The following is a 12254-nucleotide window of genomic DNA, read 5'->3' as shown; positions in this document are numbered from 1 at the left end:
ATCAAAGCTACCACTCCAGCAGCCACAAGATTAGCAGCCACAAGTCTCATTAACTACATAGTGCATCCAATTCAAGGATAATTATGTGCATGTACTGTTAAGATGGTAAAGTCTGGCGCAGAATTGGTATCTCTACAAATGTTGCAATGCTCATTTTCTGCTTTAAAAATATTTGAATAATGAAAAAGTGCTCCCAGTGACCAATGCAATATAAACTTCCTTCACTCAGATGAAAAAAAACAGTTGAGACAAAAAAGGCAAATGCTGGAAACCCCAAAATGGAACTAAGAGAAATGGCAAGTCAAATAAATTGATTTGAATTAAGATTTAAGGGGAGATTGAATAGTTCAGACTTAAAATTTCACCATCAAAATTAATCTGTCTTTTTGAATCTAAATGATAAAAAAATTTGAAGTGTTCCTTTTCATTTAAAAATAAAAACATAAAATAACTCACAAGCACCTGAGCCATGCAGCATCTGTGAGTTGATGCTTCCAAATGGGCTGTTAAAACAAAAGGCTTCATAATTTGATAATAATTTGATTTGACTGGAACGCATTGCCTGAAAGGGTGGTCGAGGCCGATTCGATAACTACTTTTAAAAACCCAATGGACGGGTATTTGAAAAAAACGGGTTTGCAGAGTTATGGGGAAAGGGCTGGGGAGTAGGATTGACATTATTTGCTCTATTCAAAGAGCCGGCACAAACTCGGTGGGCCGAATGGCCTCTTTTTGTTCTGTACAATTCTATGATTCTATGATAAAAAAAACTGTACTCAAATGAGGTCATAATGGATTTATAGGAAATGCCTCCTAGGCTGTCTTTACAGTATTTAAAATTAATTATTGTTTAGTGTCGAGTTCATCTAATCTCCATAATACACAACAAATTAAACAATAATGCTACAGTGTCCTTAAGGCTTCAACAATAGACAGAAATAAAATTCAAACAGCTCAACACAACCTAACCTTACCCAGCAGTTCTGCTGGAGTTACAATTTAGACAGTCAGAGCAGGTTCTCAGGAAGGGTGGTTGAGGCCTCTGGAGAATTACTGGCAAAGTTGCTGGGAGAAGCTCTCTGCTCTTTTTGAGTAGTGTCATGGTATTCTATAATACCTGAACAGGCAGATGGCACCTTAGCTGAATTTAATAAATAATAATGCTTGCATTTGCTATTGCACCATATCACGTCGGAAAGACGTCTCAAAGCACTTCATAGCATTTACTGTGAAATGGAGCAACTGTACTTATAGGCAAACACAGTAGCAAAATTGTGCACAGTCCCACAGTCACGTTTGGTAGTGAAATGAATAAAGTCAGTATGATTTGGCAAAAAAAATATTAGCTTCACATCTCTGCATCTACCATTCGATCCAAGACTAAACACGTTGCCTGGCTGTGCTACATGACAGTTTCCATTTTGCTGCAGTGACTGAAGGCAAGAATGTGCTTCAGCAAACACATACTGTGCCCTGGAAATGACAGGTGCAGATTAATATTCTTTCACAAGAATAGACTGAACATGGAAATGTTCACAATAAACACGACTGATCAATAAAAGTCAACCAAAGAGACTGATAAAAACACAAGCTCAGAAGAATGTTCTCTCTAGGAACAATCTGAAAGATTGTCTGTTTGTGAATGAAATAAGAATTGAAAATCTGAAGAGAGTCAGTAGCTTTTGGTGATCATGCAGTTTAACATAGCATATTCACAACATTTCTCCTCGTTAAAAAAAATAATAATCCTTGTATCAGATATAACACCTTTCACATCAGGAGGACGACTCCAAGAGGTCAAGTAAAACACTATTTTGTCTGTCAATACTGCAACCCATTTGTACACAGCAATGTCCCACGAGTAGCCATAAAGTGAAACGATCAATTTTATCTGGGAGATTGTTGGCCACAACACCAGGATAAACTCCCTTCTCTGGGTGTATTGTTCCATGAGGTCTTTAATTTCTACCAGAACAGGAGACAAAACTTGGTTTAACAACAATCTGAACAACAGCACCTCTCGCTATGCAGAACACCCCCCACCACTGCATTGGAGTGTCAGCCTAGACTGAGAGTTCAATGTCCCAACACAGGTCGTGAACCCACAGCCTTCTGACTTGGTAGCATTCTTGCCTCTAACTGGGCCATGCTGAAACCCAATGCTTGTTCTAAGTAAATTTTAGAAATAGGTACTTTAATTAGAAGTCTAGAATAAGTTTTCTTGCTAAAACATGCTCTTCCTGAATCAGCAGAAGACCTACCCATGCTGGCCACAACGGCACGTTTGTGGTGCATCTGCTACAGTGCAACCTTTAACATCCCTTTTATTGTGACATCTCATCTTTCAAGAATGTCTTCATACAGGTTTCGTGACGTGCAAACATGGGACTAAGATGTTGCCAGTCAGCATTAGAAATTATATAAAGAAAGAAAAAGACTTGGGTGACAATACAAGTGAAAGAATGAAAAAGACTTGGGTGGTAAGTCATCACTATCACACTTGCATAGAGCCAGCAACATTGGCAGAGGCCTGAGAACTGGATGCCAAGGCATCAGAGCAAGCAACCAAGATACCCACTTGCAACTGGGCTGATCATTCGCCAACAAAGTTCAATATATGACATTGTGAAGCGCTTTGAGACGTCCTCCTGACATTAAGATACTTTACGATTATAATAATGTAGGGATTATTATAATATGGTTAATGGCACCTTGCTGCATAATGAAAAATAAAGATTCGTACCACATTTACTGCCTTGATGGGTTAGAACTTCAAGGGAGAAACTGAAAGAGGCCTAGGGTTCATATGCAACTTGTTTACTAACCATACCCCAAAAAGTGAGGTAGCAATCAAAGCAAGTAGGAAGCGAGTTAACATTACCAAAGTGCAAATTCAGTGCAAATTCCCAGAAGTCATGATGAAATTGTACAGCAGTTTAATCAAACTACACCTTGACTATTGCCATATCACCACAGAAAGGGCCATTCAGGGCCTAAAGTCAGTGTAAGGATGAACAAACATGTCCGAAATCCAGGGTTAAGAGCCACGAGCTACGAGAAACAAGACAATGCAAAGCTTTTCAGCCTCGAAAGAGAAAAGTCTCAGGAGAATCTTATGGCGATGCACAACATGCTTAAATGGAATCGAGACAGTATTCCTGTAAAAATAGGTCACAGGTTCAGGGCTGTGAAGAACAGGTCCAGGAAAGTAAATATTCCCTTACTCAAAGGGAAAGCAGCATTTGTCATTGGTTACCAATAGCATTGTGGCCAGGAAATTAGATTAATTTAAAACTAATGGCACTGACATCCATACAGAGAGATCAAATGGCCCAAAACTGATATTTTGAATGTATTACCTTTTAGCTGTCTGTACCCTCTGGCACTAGCCCTCAGACAATCTCTAATAATTCAGTAAGTGATTCTCTAGCTAATTATCATAATAAATCATAGCGAGTTTAATATAAATTGCTATTACCCATCATCTCTTTGCTCATGTGTTTTAGCCCACTGGTGCCACCTCGTAATTCCCTTCCCTAATATTTATCCCTTCACCCAGAAAATATTGCCTGACTTCATGTTGCACCAAAGGATACATTAATTTTCTATGAAGTAAACTATGAAACTGTTACAATCAAACCTATCAGTGCAGTTACACAATTTTACAACTGAACATGCTGGAACTCACCCACGCTGTATTTAGAAACAGCTATAAATAACCCACCAGTAACTCAGACACTGAAAGGTTCAAAAGAATGAAGATATCATCTTAATGTGTACAGGGTTCTACGTGCAAATAGTTTCAATGAACATTTGGGCATCACGCAGTGAACTATGCTATCAGTACCAACCATGTTAGGTTACAAAAATGCTTAGAGCAGGTTATCCAAATGCTGAAAAGAAATTACTCACTGTTATAATAGTTTAAAATACTTTGTGGAAGACAATTCAAATTACATGTAACGCAACACTATACACCTGACATTTCTCATCTGCAAACTACTTTCAGTCATTAATCAGCAAAAAGATCTATTTTGAAAAAGATTTTCATAGCGCCAATAAATTTGAGACTGTGCAAACGAGAACAGTAAAAGAAAAATACATAGTACAGGGCCAAAGATAATAATAATAATAATCCTTGCATTTGATATAGCGCTTTTCATGTCGGAAGGACGTCCCAAAGCGCTTCAAACTTTAAGAAGATGGGACTTCTTCATCAAATTTCTTATGAACAGCACATTTTCCAAAATGTGACGTTACTCCACCTGTGTTCACAGAACATACATTACATAAAATACTGGCAATACCAACTAGATATAAAATCAGATTAGGTCCCAAACATTTTCAAAAAAAAGTTTCATATATGCCTCTACATCAAGAGTATATAAGAAAAGTTGCATCAAAGCAGCCTGGTGAAACAGAACACAAAACTTAATTTGAGCGAGAGCCAGCCATCTGGCCTTTTTTGCTGAATTAGGAATCATCACAGGAACAAAAGAGAAGAATGTTGGTCTATGTCTAAAAGGTCAGTATGAAATGAGATCCAGTGTTCTTCATTCAATATAGAATCACTAAAGTTAAGTTCTTGCTATGTATGGTGTCGAGACCAAGAACGCCCATATCATCAAGTCACAATCTTTGAAAAACAATGTCAATTTAATATCTGGGGAGGGAAATCTAATCTTTTCAGACCAACCTGTTTTCCAAATTGCCTGCAATTCAAGCAGAATCTCATACAAGCATTCCAGTGAAGAGTGAAGATGCTGAACATCTAACCAATTCCACTCCTCAACAACACTTAAGATGGTGCTAATTAAGGTTAGAATTGGAATTTTAGTGTTGTGTAAATAGATGGGAAGAGCTCACCATCATTAACAATGTCGTAATGCCTTCATCGGCATATGACCATCACTTTGAAAGTGCACAACTGGAGGTACGAAAAAATACTTCCTTTAAAGTAATGTTACCAAAGGACGGATTATAGGACTGCAAAGTAAAACTCACACCCACCGCTGATGTGAAGAGTTAGAACCTGCTTCTTCTAACTGCCAGGGTACTCCAGCAATATACATTATTAAGATGAGCACGGAAGGTTCCAGAATGGCTCTATACTAACAGTTTATAGCTGATACAGAGCTCCCCAACCGTAGGAAAGGTACCAGCTCAGTATTCGTGTACTCATGCACGTTTTTTAAATAAGGCAACGCTTGTGAAAATAATTTAGCTCTATATGGCATTTTGGCCATATGTAACGGAAACAACTTAGTTATTTTGTGCCTTTCAGTAGAATGATCGTCTCCAGGTTACCTGAAATTTAAGTTGGTATCTCATGCTATACTGCCATGGAAGCTTTAAATTCCATCTGAACAGGCAGGTGGGACTTGGTTCATTGAAAGAACAGCACCTTCAAGAATGCAGCATTCCCAAAGCACTGGCATGTCAGTTTAAACAGTGAATTCAAAGTCCCAACGTGGGACTTGAACCCAATGTCTTCCAACTCAGATGAGAGCCGTCAACTGACCCAGGTTGACACCAAGCTATTTCGGCAAAAGCAAATAAAGACCCTTCAAAAAAAAATTAACAAATTAAGCATATGGATTTCAAAGTAAATAAATGCAAGCTAATGCATATTGGAATAGGAAACAGAAGGTATATAGAGTATCCATTAGCAAAGGTGCAGAAGGGAAATGATTTGCGTGCAATTATTGATCAGCTTCTAGTCAATCTAAAGCCATTATGAACAAAGCAAATCAAATACTTGGTTACTTCAAGGGCATTTAACTGAAAATCAAAATAAATTATATTAACTCAGTAGGCCAAAGGTGGCCAACACTATGTGCTGTTTTGGACATTCAATTTTCAAAGGGCAAGTTGGAGCAGGCATCAGTGAAATGGTAAATCCAGAAATTTCAACTAATAATTTATCAGGGAAACTGGCAGAGTTAACCTTTCTTCGTAGGAGAAACAATGAATGGGGATGGGGAAAGCAATAAGGCAACATAATTCAGATCTTTAAAACACTGTGCACCATTACCAATGTAGATAAAAATAGGCTATTTAACTTTGAGGAAAGAATTAAAGATTTAAAATCAATCTTTCCTCCACTGTCCCAGAGTATCAAATGCTGTGCTATAGTCAACAGAAAAGTAACAAGAGGGTTTATAATATTATTAGTTTATATAATAAAGAAATTGGGATTCCACAGTGCTATTATATTCTTCAGTCTGATGCTATCTATTCCAGTACACATTATTGGACAGTTTAAACTAATTTTCAGTAATGTAGCAAATCCATTACAACAGTATTTGTGCTACTTATGATTGGGTTATATTCTGTTTTCGATAGCGATTCATTGGAAAAAAAACAATCCGATTTAAATCTGGTTTGAGACATGTCATTGCAAAACAATTCCGGCTGGAGCTCAGCTGCTGAGACCACTTTGAAGAGGTGGTTTTGCCAGGATATCAATTTGCATCGCTGCAGTATAAAATGCAGGCGGAGTAAATGGATTTGACCTCCGCTCAAAAATGGTCTTTAAAAAGCTGTCGGACAATCTAAATCATGGATCGTACTATCAGCTTTTTACCATTAAAAATTAACATCAGTTAATGGAACACAGCACCAAGCTTCTGGTGAGAACAATTGGAAGGGAGTAAATATGAATTCATCGTTTATTCCAAATAGCTCACCAAATAATTATAGGGCTGTACATTAGGCACAGACTACAGCAGGATCCCTTACATTAGAACACAATTCTACAAATAAAATGCACAAGTTCACATAAGTTGTTGGACCAGATACTAGATGTGATACTGAGCTCAAGATCCCTGGTCTGTGCTGAAGTGCTAGATTTAATTGGAGACACAATCGTAACACCACCAAAATTACTCTCAGAACAAAAAGAAAAAAATTCAGACAACTAAACAAACCCTCAGAATCTCTACTGCTAAGGCTATCCATTGACTTTAGCTTTAAAGTGCATTACAAAACTGGCTTGGATGAAGAAAACCCTTTGGCCTATTTGATTTCATCCTACCAGCATACCCAACAACATCAACAAATTGCTCCATCACAGCATTAAGCTTTTTTTAAAAAAAAGTCCAGGCTTGAGGCCTTTAATAAACCTTCCTGGTAACCTGTTCCAGCTGTTAATTATCCTCAAGATAAAGAAATATTCTTCCTGTCTGTTTAGAAATTGCCATCTGTATCCCTAAATCTGTGTCATCTTCTTTGGCTGTCTTGAGTGCAAGAAAACATATTCTTCTGAGTTTACTTTTTCAATTTCATTGAAAATATATTTCTATAATGTCCCCTCTGAGATGTCTCTCTTCAAGACTGAAGCACCCTTGCTTGATCAAAAGCTATGGTTGTCTGTCAAGAACAGGATGAAACTCTGTGGTGATGCCTCCAAATGTGTATCATCTGCTAACTCTTCCTGGCTAGACATAGAACACAAAGCCACTACGGTGAGATATCAGAGAGCCTTTAGCTCGAATAAATCCACATAGCAACATGAGTCAGCACATTCAGTAGAGAAAGAAATTAAATTATTGGAAGAGGAACGAGTATGCCTAAACCATTCTTCTCTCAAAACTCTTTTACAGATACAAATCCTAGAATAACATACACATAGAAACAGGCCATTCTAAATTTGTGAATTCAATGAAATTATGGTTGGCACAAACAGCATTGCTCTACAGGGTAAAAGGTCTTTGACATAATATGGTCATCTAAAATCAGGTTACTTGTTTGCTAATTACAAATCTAACGGTTGCGATTGGATTATACACATGTTCAAAATCCATCAACTAACTGAATAAAAAGGAGATTAGAACAGAACATAAGCACCTAATGTCAACTGGGGCAAGATCCAGGGTCAAATCTGAAATAGATATACCATATGGCGAATGAGATCTGGCATTAGTCAGTCAACAAGACCAGCTTGTTGAAGGGGAGGCATCCTGCCCTCGGGGTGTAACAAACCTTCAGATTTATTCATTCCACAGAGCTCCAAATGCAAAACATTAAAAGAAAAACACTTTGAAGCTGTACTCTGACCCAATTATACTTTAAACTATCCCAAATTAGAGTCTCCCAACCTGAATTTCACATTGCTTTAACCTTTCCTGGCCACAGCCTTGCTCGTCCCACCAGCTATAGCTGCTTCGCAGGGAGGGCTTCAAAGCTTCGTTGGTTTCACAGCAGCAATGTTTTATGAAAATGGGTATTGCCACACAGCCCAATTGTTACTGCAGAGTCGAACTACCAAACTCTGAGGCGATTCGAAACCAACGATTACTGCTTCAACAGCGTCAGTCAGCGTTTTCCAATGAATCATTCCAAGGAGTGGTTAATATCCAGAAAGATCACCTGCCTCCGTCTCTTTTAACAAATGTCAAACCTACACCACTTCAGGGCGCAAATTGAATGGGGGGGGGGGGGGGGGGGGGGGCAGCATGTTTCCTGCACAACACAACTGCTGCGCGTGTGTCTGTGTGTGTGTGTGTGTGTCAAAAAAAATGTGTTTAAAACGTACGATGTGGAATATCTAATCTAAAGCATTCGCAAAAGGCAATTTTGTATTTTCATGGGGAATCTAAACGAAATATTTTTGAATTTATTCTTACTTCGGCGTCAGAAATGGGTAGCAACGGGGGTGGGGGGGAGAGGGGGGGGGGGGGGGAGAGGAGAGAGACAGCAGCAGGTATTTAAACTTGTGCGATTCCATTGCGCCAATGATCATTTCATTTGGAGAAATTAATTTCTGCGCCACGTATCCTTTGCAAAGACATACCCCAAAATATCCGTCGCGACGCGTTAAGCTTCGCGAAGCGGAACACACACACTACGAAATAAAACAGCAACACATCTCCGACAAGAGAGGGCAGTGGATAGGATTGAACGACCGTCTCGAATTGAAGCCTTTTAAAGAGCCACAGTGTTCGGGTACTGTTCGGCCCCTATTGACCGGTGAAGTTATTATTGTTAAGTTGACGTCTTACGTGAAGCAGAAATCGCTGATTTTTTTTTCCCCCACCAACGGATTTACGCTCCGGTTCGCGATCTTCTCCTTGGATTTCCCACCTTCCTATACGCGATGAGAGAGGTACAACAAACGCGGACTTTTTTGGGGGGAAAAAAACATATATATATATATATATATATATAAAAGATCTTTTTTTTTACCTTTTCCACATTTTCCACGGAGTAGTCTAAACTGTCTTCGCCCTCTCCTCTCTGGCGATCCATTTTTTTTACACACGGGCGGGAGGAGGAGGGGATGGGAGAGAGAGAGAGAGATGGAGATGGAGGAGGAGAGGGGGGTGTTGGGGGTTGGGGGGGGGGGGGGGGGAGTGTGGGGTCCGGGGAGGGGGGGAGGAGGAGGGGGTAAGTGAAGGATGATCTCGGTATTGATGCTTCCTTTCGGTTGAGCAGCAGCAACAGTGGTGATGATGGAGGGAGAGAGAGGGAGAGAGGGAGAGAGGGAGGAGGGAGAGTTGACGACAGTCGGGATAAGCCCTGTACCAGCTCCTCGCCTTCCCTCCGCCTCACAACGACAGCTACAGCTGCTGCTGCTGCAGCCCTCCCCTCCCCCTCTCCTCTCCCCCCACCCCCACTCCCCGGGGACCTTCTCCTTTGTGCACTCTCCCCCCCCCCCCCCGCCCCCCGCCTCTCTCGCTCCTCACGGCGGCCGCTAAACGACCGGGCGGCGCCTCATGGCGTGGTGACGGCTCTCAAGACTCCGCGGGGAGGGTTTGAAGAAGAGGAGAGAGAGAGGGAAGGAAGGAAAGAAAGAAAGAGGAAAGGAGAGAGAGAGATTAAAAAAAAAAGCGCGAGGGCGGGATGGAGGCGGTTGGCGATCTTCTCAGTTTGAAATGTCTGTCGCCTCAGACGCCGCCGCCGCCGTCGTCACTTCAAACCGAGGCGGGTCGTCGCGGCCCGAAAGACGGCTGTGTGTGTGTGTGTGTGTACGTGTGTGTGTGTGTAAACCCCTCCCCCACCGGTTCCGTTAATTATTACCTTTTGGGGTTTATATTAAATAAATAAATAAATAAAACCAGGATTAAACGCGCGAACTCACTCACACACACATTAAATAGGTGTGTGCGTGTGGTGTGCGGTTTAAGGCCCGCGCGCTCTCAACACCGTCCCCGGACACCATTCACAAACCCCGGCATTCCCTCAACCGGTCAGCGCGCAGTCGCCGGGGAGGGGCACGCTCGGCGCAACGGAACCGGGATACTGGCGGCCGCTCCACGGCATCCTGGGAGTTGTAGTTTCCTCAGCCGCGGTCGGAGGAAACTCGTTCATGCGTGGAGCGGGTAAAGACTTCATTTCCCGGCATAGCTTGCGGCCGCCGCCGCCTCCTCCTCCTCCTCTCCCCCCCAACCCCACTTTGGCACGGCGTAAAGGGGGCGGGCACAGCCTGGCGGCGGCCTTCCTCTGATTGGTTGTCCACTGCTGTCAATCATTGTCGCGGGCACGTGACCTCGCCTTTCAACAGAGCTGATTTCTCTTAAAGGGGAGTCGTTCCAATGTGAACTGAGACTCCTTTCCCATTTTGGGGGGTGAGGGAGTCAAATAAATATTGGAATGAATGAATGATAAAAGTTGTGCACCATTTAAGAATAATGATGGGAATTGCAAGCCAGATATGCATAATAATAATAATAATAATCCTCGCATTTGATATAGCGCTTTTCACGTCGGGAGAGGACGTCCCAAAGCGCTTCACAGAACACACTGTAAAGTGAATTGACTGTATATTTGTGGGCGAACGCGGCAGCCAATTGCGCACAGCAATGTCCCACAAACAGTCGTAGATTGAAAATGACCAATTTATTATTGTTTTTGGTTTTGGAGGGATTATTATTAGGCTCTGTGTGGAGTAAGGAAACTTGCCCGAGGTTTGGCCCTCTGCCTGGAATTGAACTCAGGTCTCTCACTTGCAAAGCGAGTGCTCTAACCACTGAGCGACAGGACTCTACATACATAAAACATACAGTCACCACACCACAGAATTCCGTGAAGCGCTTCGAGACGTCTCAAAGACGTGATGTGACGCAATATCAAATGCAAGGATTATTATTATTATATTCTAGATAGTGGACTATTTTACTCTAGTTGAGGGAGGACCCAAAAAAGGGAGACCATTTTCATAGAGCTAAGGCAGAAGTGAGGATCAGGAAATATTTCTTTACAAAAAGGATCGTCAAATGTGGAATTCACCGGTACTGAAGGTCGTTTATGTGGAATCAGTTAGCTGTTTAAAATGGAAATTGATATTTGGGAAGTGATTTAATTAGGACAAATGGATAAAGGCAGGGAAATGGGATCAAAAGATCTATCATGACCAGATAAAACGGAAGAACAGGTTGAATGGCCTTTGATAGTGGTTGCATTTTCTGTGAGTCTTCAGTTTGATATGATTTATTATTATCATTTGGCATGTCAACATACATTTCAAAATTTACCCGCTATACAGTGCTGTGAAGATGTCCTCTCAACGCGAAAAAATATCATTGTAAATATTATTATAATAGTCTGAGATATTTGTTGATACTAGCACCCTCTACGGATGGTAGGTAATCTGGCCTCTTTAGATAAGGGAACATGTTCATACCAAACACAAAATCAATTATTTAAATTGTTCATATTTTAATCTACAAAATTCATCCTTTAAGACATTCAAAAAATAAAATAATCTTAAAAAGAAAACTTGCAAATGGTTATGAACTATTTTGCTCAGAAAAGTTTTCTGAAATGATTACTTTATAGCTAATAATTCATTTACATATTTAAACAACCACTTGCTTATTGAGTTTCAAAAGTGATTGTTAATATTTGTTACTGTATTGAATGAAAGCTAAAGAGCTTTGTGGTTTGTAATAACCAAATTGTTTTTAAAAGGACTACTAACAATTTTGATATTGATTTTCCTGGAAGAAACATTGAAGAACAGCGAAGATGCAATTACTATTTAAATGTTTTTTTCGACCATGTGGAGTAATCTCATTAAACATAAAATTAAATTTACAATTTTGTTCAAGGAAGGATTGTTCCATGCTCAGATCATAAAATCAAGCATTGTATTCAATCAATTCCAATGCATTCTCAGTGTCACTCAATGGGTACAGATTAATTTTAAAACCAGAAATAGTATACTATTGATAATAATTCTTGCATATGCATTTTGATATAGCACTTTACCACATCTTTGAGACATCTTGATATCTTTATCTTTATTTCTCAGA

The 12254-nt window shown here is 40.3% G+C and overlaps 1 protein-coding gene across 1 annotated transcript in view; it reads right to left on the bottom strand.

Annotated features, from left to right (window-relative positions):
* Positions 1-9297, bottom strand: part of ipo13b (importin 13b) — a 67082-nt gene extending 57785 nt beyond the window's left edge. Inside the window, 1 exon segment of the mRNA XM_042335193.1 lies at positions 9187-9297. Within this exon segment, the coding sequence (XP_042191127.1) occupies positions 9187-9249 (63 nt within the window). The 5' untranslated portion in view covers positions 9250-9297.
* Positions 9298-12254: the final 2957 nt, after the last annotated feature.

The sequence above is a fragment of the Callorhinchus milii genome, unplaced genomic scaffold (assembly GCF_018977255.1).
Source record: "Callorhinchus milii isolate IMCB2004 unplaced genomic scaffold, IMCB_Cmil_1.0 Scaffold5, whole genome shotgun sequence".
NCBI lineage: Eukaryota > Metazoa > Chordata > Chondrichthyes > Chimaeriformes > Callorhinchidae > Callorhinchus > Callorhinchus milii.
Note: the sequence above shows the minus strand (reverse complement) of the source record. Positions and strands in the feature narration are given on the sequence as shown.